The sequence below is a fragment of the Harpia harpyja genome, chromosome 12 (genome assembly GCF_026419915.1).
Source record: "Harpia harpyja isolate bHarHar1 chromosome 12, bHarHar1 primary haplotype, whole genome shotgun sequence".
NCBI lineage: Eukaryota > Metazoa > Chordata > Aves > Accipitriformes > Accipitridae > Harpia > Harpia harpyja.
Window position 1 is genome coordinate 38,580,394 of NC_068951.1, and position 20,387 is coordinate 38,600,780.

A 20,387-nucleotide genomic window follows, 5' to 3' on the forward strand; every position below is an offset into this window, starting at 1 on the left:
ACATTGCTGTATAGGGAATGCTTAGCCTTAAAAATTATGCTGTTTGGACTAGCAACTTTGAATACATCTTATGAGCAATCCATCTGCACTAGTACTTTTTTTCTTTTTTTAACTTAAATCAGGGGACATGAGCAACCTGACAGTGTCTATAATAAGCCTGCTGATTACTTCACCTTTTGTAATTCTTGCTTCTTTTTTGTTTCACGTTTCTGTTATACTAAGATGCACATTGTTCAAGTGTTTTAAAAAATGGATCAGATCTTGGTTGCCAACTAGGAAGTTTAGAGTAGTAACTTCAACCGAGTTTATGACGAGCTTCAAATTTGTTACCCCATACAGAGCCACCACCCATCATAAATAGTGCAAGTTGGGTGGGCTGGACTTGCCACTTATTCTTGGAGGACTCATTTACAGCACAGATTTGTCACCTTTATTTTTAGTCACTGAGTCACGGCCAAGCCTGGGGGCTCACCGTGCAGGTGGAGGGGTGGCAGCAGGCAGCGCGGTGGCCGCGGACGAGGGGTGGTGGGCATGTGGACATGTTGACGACATGGGGGACACCGGGTGGTGGCCAGGGGGGGAATGCCAGGGATGTAGGGGACACCGGGTGGTGGGGACAGAGGCAGGGCACAGGGTGGTGGAGACACATTGATGCTGGGGACGTGAGGTGGTAAGGACGTGGAGAACACCGAGGATGCAGGGGGACACAGGGCGGTGAAGATGCAGGGATGGCAGGGACAGCAGGCAGCTAGGACATGGGGGAGTGTGGGACACCAGGTGGTGGGGTCTCCAAGGACACCTGGAATGTTGTCTTTCGAACCCTGCCACATTCCGCCCGGCGCTGGAGCTGCCAGCAGCAGACAGAAGCCTGGCCGGTAAGTGAGAAAGCTGCCTGTCTCTGCGCCACGCACAGAAGGGGTCTAGGTGGGGCCTGGGTTATCACATGTGGAACGTTTCCCTTTGAGGAATAACAGGGTATTAATAGTTTTGCTTTTCCTGAGCTGGCTGTAGCTTTGGTGCTTGCAGAGGGGATAGTCCCGTGAGGGAGCAGAGGGCTCCTGGCCACGGCAGAGGAAACCCACACCTCTTCCTCTATTGCCTTCATGCTTAACGGGGTGGGACTAACGAGGGAGCAGCTTTTCTTTTAATTCGCCTCACCCAAATTTACGGTCCAGCCTCAGGACTTTCCAGAGAGAGCAATGGGTTTCTTCCAATCATCTCCTCTCCCACCTACCCAAAATCCCTTGTTTCTTTCTACCACCTAAAATCAACCTCTTTACGTCTCAGCCATCTCCACTCAGGGATATCATCTGGCAATACGGATCTTTTTTGGCACTCATCTCAACCCCTCTCCAGTCTCTCTCCGTCTGGAGTTATTTTCCTCTCCCATTAGTCATTTAAGTTTTAAAAAAATCAGCCTTGAAGCCTTCAGGTGGAGAAGGGCCTTCTCCTTTTTTATTTCAATTTTGTTTCCATTTTGCATCTTCCTTCCAGTCCCATTTCATTATGACTACAGCTTTTTTTTTTTTTTCTTTTGAGGAAAAAGGCCTAATTATTGTTTATCTGGATCTCCCTGGATCCTATTTCCAAATTACTGCATCATCAACAACCCCCTAAATAGACACTAGGAAAATTCACACGAGGGAGAGACACTGTGACTACTCCAACCGCAGGGAAAGCTTCAATCAGAGCTTGCACGTTGTTAGACACCAGAGAGGCCGCTACAAAGGCCCAGCAAACTCGGTTTCATTAGTCCTACTCATCATCCAACTACATGTTTCACGCTCCTATCATCTTCCTTTATTTCTCTATTCCCTCCTCAGATCTTCAATGCTTCTCCCCTCTTACTGAATCCCTAGGAATTTCTATTTTATTTTTTCCCCCTTTTGTTGCTTTAGCCCTGCCGCACTTTTCGCCATAATCGTTTTGTTCTGCTCTGCACTTTTGAGCCAAAAGATCAGTAAGCGCGGATAGGATGCAGTGATTCATTTGTCTAGGTTTCACCTCAACTGCATAGCTAAAGTGAGGAAATTTAGATGCCATATCTAAGTTGTACCCGGGGGAGCAAATGTGCAGAGGAAGCAACAGGGCTGAAGTTACTTGGAAAAAAAAAAAAAAAAGCCTGGCTTGAAAGTAAATTTATTCATTTATCTGCAAAACAACATTTTTTAGCAACATGGCACATTTGTTCTGTTTTGAGATTTTGTATCATAGTTACTTAATTAATTGTGCTGATTTTACTTTGTGTTTCTTACTCACTTCTCTCCCTCTGGTCATGGGATTCTTTAGTCCTCGGCGCCTAAGAGGATAGCTTGGCACTGGGATGAGACTGTTCTCTGTGGGGTTTATGCCATTTCCAACTCTATTCCAAAATGCTTGTTGAACCCTTGCAGTGTTGCAAGTTGTGAACATAACTCCTGTGCGTCTTCCTCCATCAGCTCTGTTTTGTGGCCTGCAGTTACAAGGTTTATTTGTCTGGGTTAGAAGCAGCGGAGATTTCATATTTTACTGCATTTTTTAAGTACATTTGCAGAATTTCTTTAGAAAGTAAGGTTAACAAGTTACTCTGATTTAAGTGTGTTCAGCAATTTAGTCTCTTGACGAATGAATAAGGACCTTACTTAAAACCCTTTTCTAAACCTGTTGTAGCTTTTTTTTTAATCATGTACATCAGTGGAGCTCAGGTCCTGAGGAGCATGAATATACCTCCTCCAGTGGTCCAAGGTGGGAAGAAACCTCTGCTTACACTCAATGGTTTGAGATGCAAGCGGTAGAAGAAGGGTTGTGGGGATATAGATTTCCCTTCTGGTATTATGTACAAGTAAGACACCTTCCAGCAGGTTCAGTTTCTTCCATTTTCAAACTTTTGGGCTGAAAGTATTCACAAGGACGTGAGGAAGAGCTGAGCTGGAATTACTAAGCTGGGGCATCCTGTAAAGTATTTAGGACCAACTTCATCAGGGACAGCCGTGCAATCCCATAGTGTGCTCGTGCTTGTCTTCCAGCGTGCTCACGGGCTTGGACCGAGCCAGTGCTTCACTTCCCCAGCATTTCCCCAACAGGGATGGTCCTCAAGAGCCCCCGAGGCAAGTACAATTGTGCTGAGCTGGCTCAGTACCAGTTTTAAATGGGACTTAGGGAAGGCAACTGCAGGAACCCTGAAAGTGAGAAGCTGATCTGCCACGGGTCCCCTATATGTCTGTCTCTGCGTAGGATTCACTTCTCTGTGCCTCATTTCTGTATCCCCATTTTACCACAAAGGATATTTCTTTCCTCTGCCTGGTCTATTTAAAAAAGTCTTTTACAATGGATATGTAGAAGTGTAATAGGAACCTGACCTCACATGGCACCATTTAATTTTATTGTAGTAATAGTAATAAATGTACTAAGCACAAACAATGTGCTCAGTGTAGAAACAGATTTAATACATTTAACTGGATTTTGAAATCGGTTCTCCATGAATGGACACCCATTTTTGTTCAGATCAGAAGTGGCATCTCAGATGGTACTTTGGAATATGATAGAATACCTGTCATCCTCATACTAGGATAAAGTAGAGAAGGAACATTAAATTTCCACTCCAGGCCTGTGAAAAGAATTTTTTTTTTTTCAGATACTTGGATTTTATTGCATTATGTTTCCTTTTCTTCATTTAATTTAATAATATCTTCCAAATCTATTTATCCAAATGCATCTGTTTTATACTTGGGGAAATACAATCTGAAAAGAAAATGTAACTTTTTTCCAGTAAAGTTAAAAGAATGGCAGGCAACTAATTTTAACATATTGCCACTTAATGTCATCTTGTTTGCTGATAAAATACATGGTAAAGCGTTTTCAGTAATCACTTCTTGAAACAAAACAGAGCTTTCCTGGCTAATGAATGGAGATACATTTATTTATTTATAGGACGTTCATCGTTCTAATTCCTTTGTGTTTCACAAGTATTAGTAAATTGATCCATGCGGCACTGAAAAGAAGTGAAGTCTTATTAGCTCCATGAAGCACAGAAATCACATGATCTGCCCACACTTACCAGAAAGATGCATGTAAAGTATAATTAGAATGGGGGAAAAAAAAAAAAAAGTTGCTCTTATTACAGTACCTAACCAATAAAAACCTCCCTCTGTCATTCAGTATTGCTAACCTTAAACATTATACATCCTCAGGCAGGCAACCAGGAACATCTAGCTAGATAAAAATGGTACTTTTTTTTTTTTTTTAACAAATACATTCTTTGACTTCTTTCCTTTTATTTCCTGAGCCTTTACATGATACTTGAATTATATTTGCAAGCTTTTTCCTGCAGCCATGAGGGCTAGAGAAATTTTTTTAAAGTAACACTGAGATTGTCATCTAATTGCACACCTTCTAGAAGCCGAGTTGTAAGCAGCCTGCTAAATAAGATGAGGTCTGTTGTATTTCAGGCGGCCATACTGCTCATTTTGTACTTGCACTGGTTTTAGGAATTATAATACTGTAATGCATTACATTAGAATCAATAAATTCTAATTTATTCTAATAAATCTAATTAATCTAATAAATTCTAATAAATCACAATAGAATCAATAATACAAAATGTATTTTATTAGATATGTTCCCTTTAGGGTGCCTACTCCTTAAAAGCTCCTTAGTTATATCTCTGCAAATTGGTGATATTGCCAGGATATCCTTACCCAAGCTTGCAAAGCTATTTAGGAAATATAGATGAGATACTGTGGTAATAGTATTCAAATGTGACTACTGACACATTTTCTGGGCAATCTCCAGACACGTGTAAAAGTGAGTCCTTTATAAAGTGTTTTGCATTGATTCGTCTTTGCTCTAACAAAGTCATTAGGGCATTTACCAACTGATTGAAATGGTAAGGCCAACAATGAGGAAACTCCACATATCGTTACTGTTTTGAAAGAATATGTAGAAAATTCAATGTAAAATGTTTTGCTGTATTCCACATTTCTTCATCATAAATATAAGCCCTAGTTCTGTAACTGCTTGTTTGCATGTCTAATGTTATGCGACTCCTATAAAATTAAGATGCTGCATGTGTGTGTTTGCAGGACCGTGACCGCGAGGAATACTTGCTCAATGTAATAACTACCAGTTGAAAAACAAAATAAAAATCAACTCTAATTGTGCCCATTTAAATTCAAACATTGAAAAATAGCTTAAATATGGTATTTCAGAATGTAAATTTTATAAAAAGTCTGAAGATTTTAGGATTCCCTTAGCTCTTTAGTCCCTCTGTAACGAGGCTATTACATAGCATCGCCCAGATTGATGTTGAAAATAATGCAGCTGCAAGAGCAGCTGCAGCAAGAATTCACAGAAGCCAGGATGCAAAGCAGGCCCTTCTCAAAGTCCCTGCCTTTAGCTTTCTGTTGTGGGTTTTTTTCCCCTTACTTATTTATTAGCTTAATTCCAGCATCCTCTGAAATGATGCCTTGCTAGCAATAACTGAGGGTTAAAGCTTTAATGGCTTTACTTAGCCTCACAAATGAAAAACCTGGAATTTACTGCCTTCTGCAAACCAGAGTCACTCTGACAGCAGGAAATATTGTTTTTTTTCAAAATGAACGGTTCAAGGTTGGTCAACATTAAGGCGGTAACAGTCAAGAAGAAAACACAGCGTCAGAAAGGAGGAAGGACACTTCACAGTTAGGTATACGGGTGTACAAAAGCATCTTCGTGCTTCTGGTATTTAAAAAGATATTTACGCCCCTGTGCAGGAGCTGAGGAACTCATGGGCTGCCACCTTGAAATGTTCGTCTGTCATGTGGTTTGCAGGTAGGTTTGGAGGAAGGTGCAAGTCCAGCACCCACCCTTATGCTTCCTTTTTCATGACAGACTGAGGGTGACAGGAATGAATCGCAGCAGCAGAGTGCTGGGCCCTGGCTAAACCCAGATTTTGGTAATCCCAAAGGGATTTGCCACCATCCTCACCCCGTATCCTAACCTTCAAGTCTGGGGAGGATAACTGACACCTTGGTTCTTGTCAGTTCCTTCATGGACAGGTTGATATTAGGTAAAAACAATTTTAAATAATTTTGAAACAAAGCTTTACACGTAACTTAAACCCAGCGTGAATAAGTCACATCACTCAGTCTTTCATAGCCACCTTGTAAGACCTTCAGAAGAACAGTTCCCAGGGAGATTTACAATAACAGATGATACAAAGCAGCAAAGCATCATCATTCACCTCCCAAATCTGAATGTACAATAGCCTGTTAATTCAATAGATTCGGTTACTGGCTGAAAGTGACCTGTACTCAGGACACAAAAGCAATTGTAAACCCCTGCTCCTCTTTACATCTCAATTTCAGAGCTAAGAGAACACCTTGGAAGATCTCTACTAACGGCAAAGTTCGTAACATGATGTTTGCATCCCAGGTGTAACCATGCCAAACGCTTCAAGTTTCTCCTGGCAAAATCAACTGGATAAAAGGAACTGATATAATTCCCTTTCAACTGATGTAACACGTTCGGTCACCTTATTACAAGTTAATATTCAGGTTGCAATATCTTGCATCCATTGGAGCTTTGCAGAATTTCCTCAGGAAGGTCATAAAATAAAACATTAGAGTAGTATAACTTAAAGGTTACAAAAGCATGGGCTACAGAATCAGCATTAGTCTGTGACAGCATTGGCTCCAGTCCCAGCGTAGTTTATAGGAAATAAAGGCAAGAACCAAACACACATTTAATGAAATGAACAAAAACATGTTAGAATCAACCGCTGGATCTGATTTTTTTGCTGTTTTTTCAGGGGCTCACAACCGCCACTGGATTTCCCTTGGCTGTCACTGCTCTTACAGCTTTGTGTCATTACATATAAGCATGTCAAAAGACCAGGTTCGCTCGCGCATCCTGAATGGGAAATTTGTACCTTTAGAACTTGTGCCATGTACCTTTCTATTCATCAAGGGAAGGAAGAAAAATTTCCCTGCTGTTCCTGTAGCACTTCAAGGTTAAAATTCATATTGACAAAAATAATGCAGCAGAGGTAATAAACATTCACAGAGATTAAAATAATTGCACAAAAGGCAATTTCTTCACCCGTAAATGAAGACACCAAGCTAAAAGAAGAAATTAAAACCAAAAGCCGTCCTAAGAAACTAAAACCTGTCAAAGTAAAAGAACTGCCTTGAATGTTAATCTGAGCTATTTCAGCCAGTCCTTTTTCACAACCTTTTCTCTCCTGCTAACTTTTATGTTACAGCTCCATTGCCCGTACAGAGTTGCTGAATTGAAGCTCTGCCTGTCAGGAGCTCTCATCTGTGCATGCTTTAGCTCTCAGTTGTTAGTGGATTGGCTTCAGCTGCCACTATTAAACCGTTGCATGTCAAATTACAAAGCAATTAGGGTGAAATGCATAGTTATAATACACAGGTTAAAAAACCTCCAGAAATCCTAACTCTAAATTTTCTAGGTTTGTAATGATGACTTTGGAAAGTATTAAGATATCTTTTTAATTAATATAATCCCCCGATTACTGACATGTGCTTCACCTGGTGTCATGTAAATTTTTTATCTTTCCACCTCTCTCTTTTTCTTTCCTCCCAGGCTTTTTTTTGCCTAGGAATATTTAAAGTTCACTATTCCACACTGTGAGAAATGGAATAAGCATAACTTGAGCAGCTAGTGAAATAAGGAGGTGGATCGATAAACTATCCAAATGCTTTATCATATATTCTGACCCCTGAATTTTGCTTCATTCTGTCTAGCGTTACTGCAGAAATACTGTACCTAAGATGAATCCCTTGGAGGTATACCATTAATATAAGGCAACTGTAGTGGTGGTATGAAGAGGAGTCTAGAGGATGGGTCAACGATAGCTGCCACCACTGTGCTCTGAATTAGGAGCCAAAGAGGGAACGATGCACATCTATGGCTAACTCGTTTAATATCTCTGCGTCCCAGTGCAACTCATAATATTTAATTACATATCTAATGGGAAATTCAGACTCACCCTGTGGATTATTGTGTTTCCTCAATTTCTCTTACACTGTAGAAGCACAGCACTTCACAGGACTGGTTATGCCATGAAAAACTAATTAGGTTATGCCTGAACAGGGCTTTCAACATACAGATCATTCTGTATGACAGAGTAGTATTAGATAACAAACCAACTTATTCAATTGAATTATGGAGCCATAAGAAAATTATTGCCTCTTATTTTTAATCAAGCAGACTCCAAACCAGATTAGTCCCTGATGATGATGCTTTGGCTATTTCAACAGGTTTTATTGCCACCAGAAAACTTTCTCCCTCTTTTTGCTCCTGTGCACGCCACAGTTTTCACTGCTCTATGTATAATCCACTCAATAAAGCCAGCACTAGGTTTCAGGTTAGCCCTTACCTTCAGTAAACAGTAATTGTTAAGACAGCTTGTTGAAGGTAAATAAAAAGCCTTGTTGGTTTGGAAACAAACCTCTCCACCTCGTTTGGGTTTTTTATAAACATCCTGTTTAACCATCACTCACTGCAGGGATACCCGAGTCTAGAAACAGCTTTGAAAGTTTGAGCTAATTAAGCACCAGTAGTTCTGCATTTCTTTTCATGGCATCAGAAAAATCTCAGGTTATAGACGTGCATATGATTTCGTATGCATGAATGCTTCAGTGCCCTCCCACCAGTTATCAGACTCTTTATTAGCCTCCATAACCCAAGCAGAAGAATTTCAAAACTGCCTTTAAGGGTCACTTGAGCAGAAGCTTCAAGACAAATTGTACTGCTGGGGCCATAGAAATGCGGTAGCTAACTTGGCAAAAGAGAACTTAGTTTTGTTTGCTGAGACATAGAGGTATATCATTTGCACAGTCTTCCTCACAAAGATGAATTTCTGATGGTAGGAACCCATTTGTAGTCAAAAGGTTCATCAGCTTCCATCTTTCCAGACTTGCTCAAATCTTTGGGACAGATCAATATTAATTTATACCAGTGGGAGATGTGGACTAGGTCTTTAAGATTGCCCATTTCGACTGTGGTCTCCACAGACCCCTACTGCAAGAGCAACCTTATTATGAGAAGAGCAGGAGGGACTTGCCAGCACCCGCTCTCTGCTCCCTTGTTCCCTCACCCTGCATTGTACTCTACTGTTTTTACACTTTTTCTTCCATTTATTACTCTTACATTGGAAGTCAGATACAACAGTCATAAAGAACAACAGCACCAAAGAAATAAAAGCCACAACAATAAAAGATGAGAAAAAGGAATTTCAGTTAATGACATCTATATAGGGAGATTCCCTCTACGGGGAAGTGGAGCAATATGGAAGGACATTCAGAAGGAAGACAGCCCCTCAGCCCACTAAAATTCACTTTGCATCTTGATGTGATGACCTTTTTAAACCTTTTCTTAGTTTCTCAGAGCCCTACTTGCTGACTTCCTTTTCTCCCTGTTGCTCCTTTGGGTTAACTTTGATTTGGGGAGGGTTTTTGTGTTATTACTAGAGCAAAGAATTAGGCAAAGAAAGAAAGAAAGATATTAGATTTTTTACTAAGTGTGCAATAAAATTAGTGACTTAGGAAGCTCTAGCACTGATTTGCCAAGTTTCTGAACACCCCAACTGCATGCTAGTTATGTAGCGTAACCGAAAGCAAGGACCACTACCAAAGTTGTCTTTGTTCAAATGGGGTGGTCCTAGTCAGGAGCTTGGATGTTGCAGCTAACTCTTTACCATATAAAATATCACAAGAGGTAGCAGTGGGGCTTTGCATTTGGTGAAGAGAAACACCAACAGATGAAATGGTAGCTCTCATCTAACCCATCTCTTTTCGATTAACATGAGTTAATGAGCAGAATTGAGGGGACTGTAAGGAGACACCCGCCTTGGGGTGGTGACCAGCAACTAGGGTTGGGTTCAATCATGGTAACCTGTTTGTCTGGTATAACTAGAGCAAGAAAAGGATCTGTATCCTCAGCCACATCTCTCTCGCTACGTGTTTGATCTAAGTGCCCTGCAAGGTGTCAGGCACCTTCTTTGCTGGGGATCTGACAGCTGATATGTTTTGTGTACTGCACAATAGGTAATGGAAGTCGTTAGAGGTCTGCTAATGTCTCCTTTAGGTTGGGGCTTTCCTAGGGCCTGGTCCCATAGGAATGTGATTATTCTGTGAAGTGAAAGAGAGTTCTCTCTGTACTGTGAGCTCTCATTGAATTCCTACCTCATCGTGCAGGCAGGGCTGCCCAGAGCAGTTCTGAGATGCAGACCTCTTAATAGCATGGTGGCAGACCTAATCAAGCCCATAGCACAGTCTGTGGCAACCTTCCTAAACCAAACTTTGCCCCTCTGCACTCGTTCTTTACAAGTACTCAGCTCCCACCATTTCAAAGCAATCTTTTCAGAAAATCAATAGTTCTTCATCTCCTTCAGAATGAGAGCAAGTAGGACACTTGGACGTTTGCTTTGTAATCTCTTCAAAAATTGCTTTCTTGTCTTCCCAACAGAATTAGGAAATATTGCAGTACCAAAAAAAAAAAAAGAAAAAATCTCAAGCTTTTTCAGCACAACGTCTCAGTTGTAGGACCAATCTTTGCATTCCTTTTCATTTAGGGATTACCCTAAGCTCACTGCTCTGTTTATACCTTAGGCACACACATACATCCTTGTTCCTCACACAGAGGAATTATTTGTTCTCACAACTCCACTTTCAGGAGCCTGCTGTAGAAACCTTTACCATTTTAAAATTTCCGTTTTCTCTCCCTCTTTCCTCTCAGTAGCCCTTTAGCTATGAAAATGAACTGCTCTGCTCCCGCAGTGCTGAGCTGCTGAATCCAATCGAGGAAGGCTGGCCAGGCTTCACATCCCCGTCAGACACAGCGTTGACCTTTTTTTCCTAATTGACAATGCAGGGCTTTGTGCTAATAGGATGACATCATTACGCAGAGCTGAAATGCTTTCCCTGCTGTCTCTTTTGTCTCTCAGTATTTTTCTCCCACACTTTTAGAGGAAGTATTTCACTAGGAGGGAGCGTAAGGAAGACAGTTACACAGTGCCTAAAAAGCATATGCAGAAAACATCCTCAATTTCTCTCTCTCCAATTTTTCCTTACTCGCACTAGTTACCAACCACATATCCTGAGCCCTCACTATGCACTGAATCTCCCTTTTCCTTCTTCCAGGTTATGATCACCAATGCTTTTCTATATTTGCTTTGCCTCACTGTCCTCAGATATGCTGCTAGGGAGATAATGGTTCCTTCCTGATCTTGAATTATAATTGTAGTTGTTAGCCTACTGTCCTTTTACAGCTCTAATTTTATTCAAACAACTTGTTAATAAGATCCTTGTGCATCTCTATAGCAATAAATAGTTAACTGAGGTGCTTAATTTTGTGTTAAATTGTTGGCAGTCAACTTTTGCTGTGATACTCAACAACATAAAGTTTTAAAATAATAATTCAAAGAATACATGGAGGGGAAGAAGCCCCAAAGAAGTGGAAAATATTAAGAGCTTCGTTTTAGCTGTCTTGTGAGATTGGCTTACCCATTTCGGTGAGCACTATAACCTTTGAAGATGCTACCTTAAAGCTTAAAAAAATTGCCTTAGTGCTGGTTATAGATTGGCAGTCACGTGCCAAAGCGTGCAGTCTCGGCTAAGCCAACAAACCAAATAAATACGTACGATGGGCTTTCGCTGGAGAAGACAGAAAGAGCGGAAATTTCCCAGTTCTGCCTATCCCCCTCTCTTTCTCCCCTCTCCCATGGCTGACATATTGGGCACTCCTAGCTCATGGTATATATTTCCAGCCTGCTTCAGTGCCTAATGAAATGGATTAGCTCAGATCCCAGGTACCTCTGTGAATCTGTTTACCCTAAGCTGTTTTAATTTGCACAGAAATGCCCTAGGAGCTGCAGCAGTAGAAGAGAAGGGTGGTATTGACCAGCTGGGAGAAGCAGCCTCTCAAACCACTCAAGCTAGCTCCATAGGACCGTGGGTGTCTATATCCTTACTTCAAGAAAGGCAAGCAGGAATGGTAAAACAGACAAAACATAGAGCGAAGAAGGGAAAAGATTCAGGAGGGAGAGAAAGCAGATCCCATTACTATTCAACACTATCATAAGCTGGTGGGAGTAGGGATTTATCTATTTTCCTTTTTTGCCCAGTCAATGCCCAACTATTTCACAGAAGACTCCTGGGTTCCTGGACGCGTGACAGTGATCTTCATGCCGTCCTTTCTTTCCTGCATTTAAGCACTATTCAAGAAAGGAATGGCAACCACATAGGAATGGCAACCTATCTTGTGAAAACTTCTCTTGATTATTTTAATTGTAATTCCTATTTCTTTTTGCACATTATCCTTAAAGACACATTAAGTATTTTACCCAGGATTTGTTTCTTACATTCTGTTTCTGTCGTATTTACCTTCAACTTTAGTTAACTTCCATAAGCTGTTGTGAGCAATAGAAAGAATTGGAGTTGCGTTACTTTGAACGACGGTAAGCTTAAGCTTACTGTCTTTGCAGAATAGTGCTTAGTGAACTATCTGATAGCTGTAAACAGCAAGTATTAATACAGTTTAATATTTCTCTTATGTCCATAGCCTAATGAGATTAGTGCTTTTTGTACTCAGCACCACATAAACAATTAATATGTGAGTTTCAGCCTCAAAGAGCAATTAGGATAATATGGTTAAATACCTGCAAACTACTACGAAAAAAACTTGCCAAATTTCAGCCCAGAGCCCAATTTATTATTATTATTTTTATAAACAGGTTAAATACAGTGGGTGAAAATAGTGTTTAGAGTGGAAGTGCTGACAAAACCTTTACTGCAGCAATGTGGACAATGCAGCTGTAATAATGGCAAGTGTGCCCTTATTCACAGCAAGAAAAATGTAAGGAGTTCTGATTTTGCACTGAATGAGCCATTACTTATGTCTATCACAAAGAAATAAGAGTAGTGAACAAAAAAAAGACACATTAAGGTGGGGGGTTTTTTTCCCCCCAAAGAAAACTAAAAATAAAGAAGATCAGATGTGACTGAGGCTTTCAAACAATAAAAATAGCAAGATAAAAGAACTAGGCTGCTTCATTGCCTAAAGAAATGGCTAGAACCTTAAAAAGTCTGAAACCTGATTGTGAGAGACTCACTTTATGGGCTGCTAAGAAGGTGCTGACCTTCGTCATCAATAGATTGTCTGAGCCTTTGTGGTATTCAGCAGTAAAGGAAGTGCTTAAAAAGTCATCCGGCTGAAAGATGGACTGGAAAAATCTCCAGTTCAGATCTCAGCATAGCTGTTGTCGGTGCACATGCTCATTCAGAAAGTCTGTCTGTAAATCTAATACAGATAAATCTTTCTTCATTTTTAAGTGATAAAACTGGAGCATCCTCACCTTAGAGATGGATCAGGATATCTGGAATTCAATATAAGTGAAATTATTGTAGAGGAGGGCAGCTAATGACCTGTCTGTTGTGGGGCTTTGGATGTGTTTTGTTATAGTACTATATTTCTCTGTCTGTACTAGACGACATTGAAGGAGTGGGATAACACTTGTACAGGTACCAGTGGTATAATTTTCTTACACTTGCTCCATAGTTTTGGATGCAGTTTTGCCTGTTCCAACATTTGCACTGAAATGAACTGTGGCAGATGACTGCCCTGTGGTTTCAAATGGTCTTCTGGGAGAAAAAGACTATTATAGATGAAAGACTTCGGTTCCTATAACTTTCTGGAAAAGTTGCATCACTGTCTAAGTAGTATACCAATACGGCAGTTGTCATTATATGTATCTTCTAGCAGGGTGAATTAGCCATGGTGGGGTATCAGGCTAAGACAACTACATGGCTGCTGGTACACAAGTGAGCTCACCGAAAGACAGATGGGCTATCTTTGCACAAAATACACGTGTGTTGCAGATACAGTCATGCTCTGGCTGAAAAACGTTGCGCTGTTATCCTCTAGAAACCGTGCAGCGTTGAACATTCACAGCAGAGAGCACAAAATACAGATGGACCACTAATGACTAGAGCTTCTGGGACAGCAGATGAGGTACAGCCAGACCATCCTGAGCGAGGCAGCTTGTACCTTATGCTGCAGAGGAAGTGAAAACAAAACAAAACAGTGACAACAGAAATCTCTGCCAGTTCTAATCAGGGTGGGGGGAGGGATAATTATTGCTGTCTCCAGATCTGACGCCTGATTTTTCCCTGAGCTTTAGCAAGGCGTTTATGGGGCATGTTCCACGTCAGAGCATGGGTCCACTCGGACTGCTGTTGCGTGGTCAGTGTAAGGAACCTGCTTCAGAGTAAGAAATGTAACTGTCGAGTCCCCTTTCTGCCTCCCAGCTGCCATATCTTCCCCTAGCCTTCCAAACCATGCGAGGGTATCATCCAGCAGGCCAACACTGGGGAATCTCTCCTTAAATTGCCTTCTTCCTCCATAGCCTGTGCTGTAAAAGGCAACTGTGATCCTCAGAAACAGCGACTCGTGCTGTCTACTGAAAGAGTTCGCCAAAATTGGGAAACAGACCTTTTTCTGAAGCGCAGCCCCACAGAATTCACATCCCAAAGAGCTGGTAACAGCAATGTAATGGTCCAGTTTCAAGGCAGCTTAATCCCCTCTGGGAACTACTAGAAGAAATTCCTCTCTCCTGTCACTCCACTTAAATCAATGCTGAATGTAGCCCAGTGGTTCTACCTTGCTATATGTAGATTCAGGAAGATAGCACTGCGGTCTTTGGTGTTTAAAAAGGTTTTACTTCACAACTGTAAGGGCAAAAGCTTTTTTGGTTGAAATCAAAGTTTAAATTCTGAAGAAAAAAGGGCTCATCAAAGAACTGGCAAAGAATTTAACAACTAGGTGCCAGCTAAAGGGCCAGTGTGATTTATCAGCAGGTTCTTCTCTAATCTGATGTGAGATAATAGGAGAAGGTGTTGAAAGCAGAATCAAACTAGATACAGAACAAAAAGCATAAGTAATAGGGTTCATAAGATTATACACATAAAGAAGTTTACATTACCTAGTAGGCAGGCCACTCTCCCCAAGAAGGTTTTCTTAGATATATTGGGAAATCAACAGACAAAACCAGAAAATATTGCAAGATAAATGATCTTACGTTCCTTTTGCCTTTTTTTTTTTTTCACATAAGCCTCTCCATTTGAAGAGATGTAGTTTCCTTACCAACAGAGCCAACAAAATACTTAGCTGTAGCAGCTGGTAGTGCCATGGACAGACATCTCTTAGCAAAGATTAACCCTCAAATATGCAGAAAGCTGAGCTTGCTTATGACTGATCAGGAAGATCATTCCTGAGAGCTCACAAATTTAGAGTAGTTTCCTTCTGACGATAGCGCTAAATTGTCTATCTATATTCCCTCGCACAGTGATTCATTAGAAGCATTTCACAGTAAACGCTTCCAAAATAAAAACCAGACATTTTAACCAAAGTCTTGGGAAAATACTTAACTGACAAAGATAATGATTTTCTAAAAGCTTTTCCATGGAAGTGGGTTTTTTTTATTGAGGCAGTGATTAAAATGAGCCTGCCTGAGTTATAACGTGCTTCCATTGCACAACCCAAAGTCATGTTAATCAGCCTGAATACCTAAAAATACAATAGGAACAGTATAAATCCACTTGATATAGCAAAGTTCATTTCAGGTGCTGGTCCTACCAGAGAAATATCCATAAGTGATTAAAGAATTACTGGTGTGTATTTCACAGTTTGTGCTCTGCTTTTTTTTATTCCATGGTAAATTAATTTAAAATTCTTAAGACAGTTTCACGGCAAACAGTTAGGTCCAGCCAATTTCCCATTCACGCTGATATCAGCCCCCATCAGATATAGGGCTTTGCCTTTGTTTTAGCTTTCTGGTGAGGAGAAGAGTCCACTAATTCTCCTTGAGGGCTCCTCAGTACTCTATGGCTGCTCAGAGGAAAATTCCTGAAAACTTGTATCTCATGTAGACACTTAAATCTCATTTTCTAGAGTTCTATAGGACCTTCGGTGAACAGCCCACCCAAGAGGCTGTGAAAGTCCTGTGTTCCCCCTCCAGAACATGGTATAGCCATATACTGCGGGGCCACAGGGAGGTCCATCGCAGGTCCCGTATGTGACAGTTATGTTGGCACGACATGGCACCAAGATCGTCAGGCTCATCCCCTCAGCCGGTGCTGAGACTGGCTGGAGTCTCTCTGCTCTGCTGCACAGCAAAGATAAATCATAATTTCCTAAATTAGCTAGTGCTGAAGCCAGCACTCAAAAACACGGCTTCCAATCTTTAGGCTATGCTATGGTTTGTTTTAAAAAGGAATTGAATGTCTTACAAACAGGTAAAATTGCTGCCAGATGCAAGTACATTCGCCTTTTCCAGCTGCTTTACTGCTGCCATTCAAAATAGCTTGCTATAAATATGATTCCTTTGAGCTCTATTCTGACAAGTGCAGAGCACTATCTGGGAAGGGCCAGTGGTTTTCCATCCCCATTGAACTCAGTAGGAGTTGTGATTGCTCAGCACATTGCTGAAAAAAGTCTGCTGAAATTACCTTAAATCACACAATTATCCCCTCACCTCTCGCTCCTTCTCTTGCAGTCGTGGAAGGAGGAATAAGTTTCTCCACAGGCAGTTCTGCTACAGTAAAGTTTTCAGCCTGGAGGTAGTGAACAAATGTCAAAATCAACGAGTTCCCTGCTTCAGGGCTGGTGATGGTCCTGGCTGCAATTCAGCTTAGCCAGGGGAGGGCGGGGGGAACATGACAAAGATTTGAAACCCTATTTACAGTAGAATCCAGTATCAACTTCTCCTATGGCCTAAAATGCCTTCGCCTCTTCCCTTTACCCCTTTCTATAAATTTCTGCCCATTGCCTAGTGCCCATTGCCCTAAACAATAAAGGTTCACCGTACCACAGCATTCAGGACATATTCCGGCAGCTTTTACCAGTGCAGTAGTGCATACTGTAGGGCCCTTACTAAAAATCAACACGTTGCTTACTGTTTAAAATCTGTTTCTGGCTGAACAGAAATGCATTTATTATCTATCTTTCCAGTGTACAATCTGTACCTGTAGTTAAGTCCATTAAACTGGTGCTAAACATATGGAGGTCTGTTGAACAATAACACAAGGTCAAAGGCTGAGTGCTTATGCTTAACAAACCATTCTGAAATACAATCACCATTAAAGCTATTCACAATTAAACTTTTCATAATTGATGGAAAAACTGAGAAAAGAATTACCTGTGCCTTCCACCTTTTCACTCTGAGGTCAGCAGAGGCAGATGAAAATCAACATTTCCTTTGAATCGGAGCACGATTATGAGTTTACAATGCAGATCAAGTCACCTTTCCTATTGTACGGGAACTGGTGTCGAGAAGAGGCTTATGAACTTGATTCTGCACCTTGTTGTACCAGTTTGAATCCCCTACTGGTTCCCTGAACTGAGAGTTAGGCTGTTAACCACTAGCAGAGGGTTGCTGCTTAGCTGCAACACTCCAGTGTCCTTTACAGACAGTTCAGTAAGAAATAGCTTTGAAACCCAAATCCGGGTCTGAATTTGGCTCAAATGCAGCAGAAGCTGGGACCCCACTTGGAGCTCATGCCCCTCTGGAATACATCCAGTCTGCCTGATTTTTGAACACCCCTCTCTGACTTTGGTCACTGTGCTTACCAGCTCTCAAAAATCAGGCCACGGTGATTTTTCGTGCTCCGTAACAACATACAACGTGAGTCAATCAGTCACAGGGTTTTGGTTGTTTTTCTTTTGATTAAAAGCCAGATTTTCCCTCCTTGTTGCAGATATAACAAACTGGTACACTGGCATTACTTTACATAAACAAACATCCGTTATCAAAAGCTATCAAAAATATTTAAGGGGCCTTAAACTTTTACACAAGAAAGAGAAAATAATTACAGTGAGTCTGATATTCTAGGTACTAACTACTGAAGAGTTTTCTCTCATAGTCATGCCTACAATATGCATAGCGGAGAAAGCATTTGCATGCTTTTTTTGGCTTTGCAACGTTTGAGTGTTCTTAACTTTTCTACATTTTCTCCTAGTACTCTTTCTTTGCTCAAGTTACGGCATCAGAAAGCAACACTGACTTCCAAAAAAATCTCATAAGCATGGATGGCAAGAATGAAACCTCTCAGCAAATGCATAGAAGTAGAGAGTCAAATGTAGCAGCAAACAAGTTGAAAGATATTCCAGAAGCACTGCAAGAGGTCAAAAACCACCTTGGGGACGGAGCAGCAGAAAATATAACGGAGAGAACACAAATGGCAGAGAAAAAGAAGGAAAAACAAAATAATAATGTAGACAGAGCAAGCTGTAAAAGGAAATCAGAAAACAATGATAAAGTAGCTGTGGAAAAAGAAGAAACAATGTTAGAGACTGGCAATCAGTTAATCCCGACACCTCTGTCTCATATTCCTCTGAAAGACCTAATGGACATAGAAATGGAGTTGGTCTACACTGACGAGGAGGAGATTTCCTTCGAGTTTGCCAAGCCTGTGGCATCTACAAGCACACAATCAGCGTGTCGTGATTCTGAAAAAGCAGATGCTCTGAGCGCACCTAATAGCAGTGCTTTGCCCTACATTGACGAACAGCTTCAGACGACCCTCCGGGAAGCCAGCACTTCCTACAGGGAGAAGAACTACGAAGCAGCAGTGGAGCAGTTCTCAACAGCACTGGAGGTATGGGGTTAAAGAATTACGATCACCATAGCAAAGTAAATTAAAGTCTGTCATTGTACTGACTGGGTGTAATAACATCAAAGTGAACAAGGAGCACAAACCCGGGATGTGTATGGTTTAATAAAAATCCTGAGATGCAATTTCATGTGAAATCTGAAAATTAAGAGCTATAAATAAATCATAGAAGGAGGGGGGCACTGGACTGAACCAAAAAATTCTCAGGTGATTTTGTATTTTTCTCTAAGCCTTCAACTGTATTTATGTATGGAGGAAATTTAAGCCCCACGGAGTGAAAAAATTGCTCCTCTTTTTAATCCCAGCTCAATCAGGGGCAATGATATCTCAATAATCAGGGGAGTTCCCACTCTACCCCAGCTGTCCAGGCACTACTGGGTGAAATGTTTAATCCTTTGGTTAAACAAAAGGTCCGGTTTAGTCTCTCTTTTTCCCTACAGCATTTCCATCATGCACTGTTTCCCTTTTTTCTCTAAAGCCAGAAGATGGCCACTGGATCTGTGTAGAAATCCCTTTCTTTCTGCATGAGAAAGGACAGGTCTAGAAGCGAGCAACCCCCTCTGGACACAGATGGCTTTCTCTTCAGCAGCTAAGAGTCCAAAAGCTGGGGTTTTTTGTGGAAACAAAGACTTCTTGCCTGCCTGAGATACTAAAGCAATAATATGACCTTGGCTATGATCTTTGAAGCTAATCTGTGATTTTCATGACTTTCTGCCTTTAAGTGCTCAAACTTGAGCTGTCTTAAACGGATCTGTTCTTTGATAAGTAGTTATTTCTATGTTTTCAAAAGCAGAGCCCTTCCCAAGTTCCAGGCTGAGCCCCCCCAAAAGGAGGTATCTAAAGACCTTTGACGTTTATTAATATCTTAGCCAGCCTTGCGTTTTATCACTAAAATATAAGAAGAAAAGAGTAAAAGGGAGAGTTCCGAACACTCTGGCAAGGTTGCAATTAATGTCACAGGGGGAGGGAAGAGAAAGGAGGTGTAGGAAAGCCCAGCAGGTAGGTCACGGTTACATCCACCAGCGTCCTGTTTCCTGGAAGCCAGAGCTAGCAGCATTTACAGTAAAACTGATTGTTCAGAGTTGTATCATTATTCCCAGATTTCTCTAGTGCTGCTAATCTCAGTTAATTATATTGGAAATCCCTTGTATTATGACCATGTAATTCATAATGTGCCAGTAGAAGTCATGGTTCATAATAATCACATAATGGGCAAGGACTTAGACGTAATCAGATTTTAGTTACCCTGTCGTGTTTCCATAATGCTGCTATAAAACCAACATAATCACAAAAAAGCACCAGTTATTTAAAAATTTTTATCAGATTGATGTACAGTATCTTTCTCTCTCTTTTTTAAACAATGTAAGATAACAAAAATTGGATTACAATTGCTGGGAACAGACTATGATAAACTGTTTGCTTGTGTGCAGAATGAAATTTAATAATGGCATCAGCCTCTCAATTTTTAGTAATGTTAAACCTGTTAAATAGTAGCACTCTACAGCCAAAGGCTGCTTTCAAAGAGGTAGCATTAGAGCATTTTGAAAACAGTATCTCCAAGAGCATAGCTGTCTTGTAAACCTTGAAAGACACCCCATATCCTCACAATTAACCCAGCTGCTAACATTTACTGTGCAGATGAGAGCTTGACTTTTTCCATGATACGTGATGCAAAAAACCGCTCTTAGTAGCTGTAAGGATTTTAAAGGCTAGTGTCTGCGTTGCAAATAAAATTAA

General features: G+C 40.9%; 1 protein-coding gene across 1 annotated transcript in view; it reads left to right on the plus strand.

The window, feature by feature from the left end:
• Nucleotides 1-651: 651 nt before the first annotated feature.
• SPATA16 (spermatogenesis associated 16) overlaps nt 652-20,387 on the plus strand; it is a 98,400-nt gene continuing 78,664 nt past the window's right edge. Inside the window, 3 exon segments of the mRNA XM_052803984.1 lie at nt 652-793; nt 796-875; nt 17,997-18,635. Coding sequence (XP_052659944.1) covers nt 652-793; nt 796-875; nt 17,997-18,635 — 861 coding nt within the window.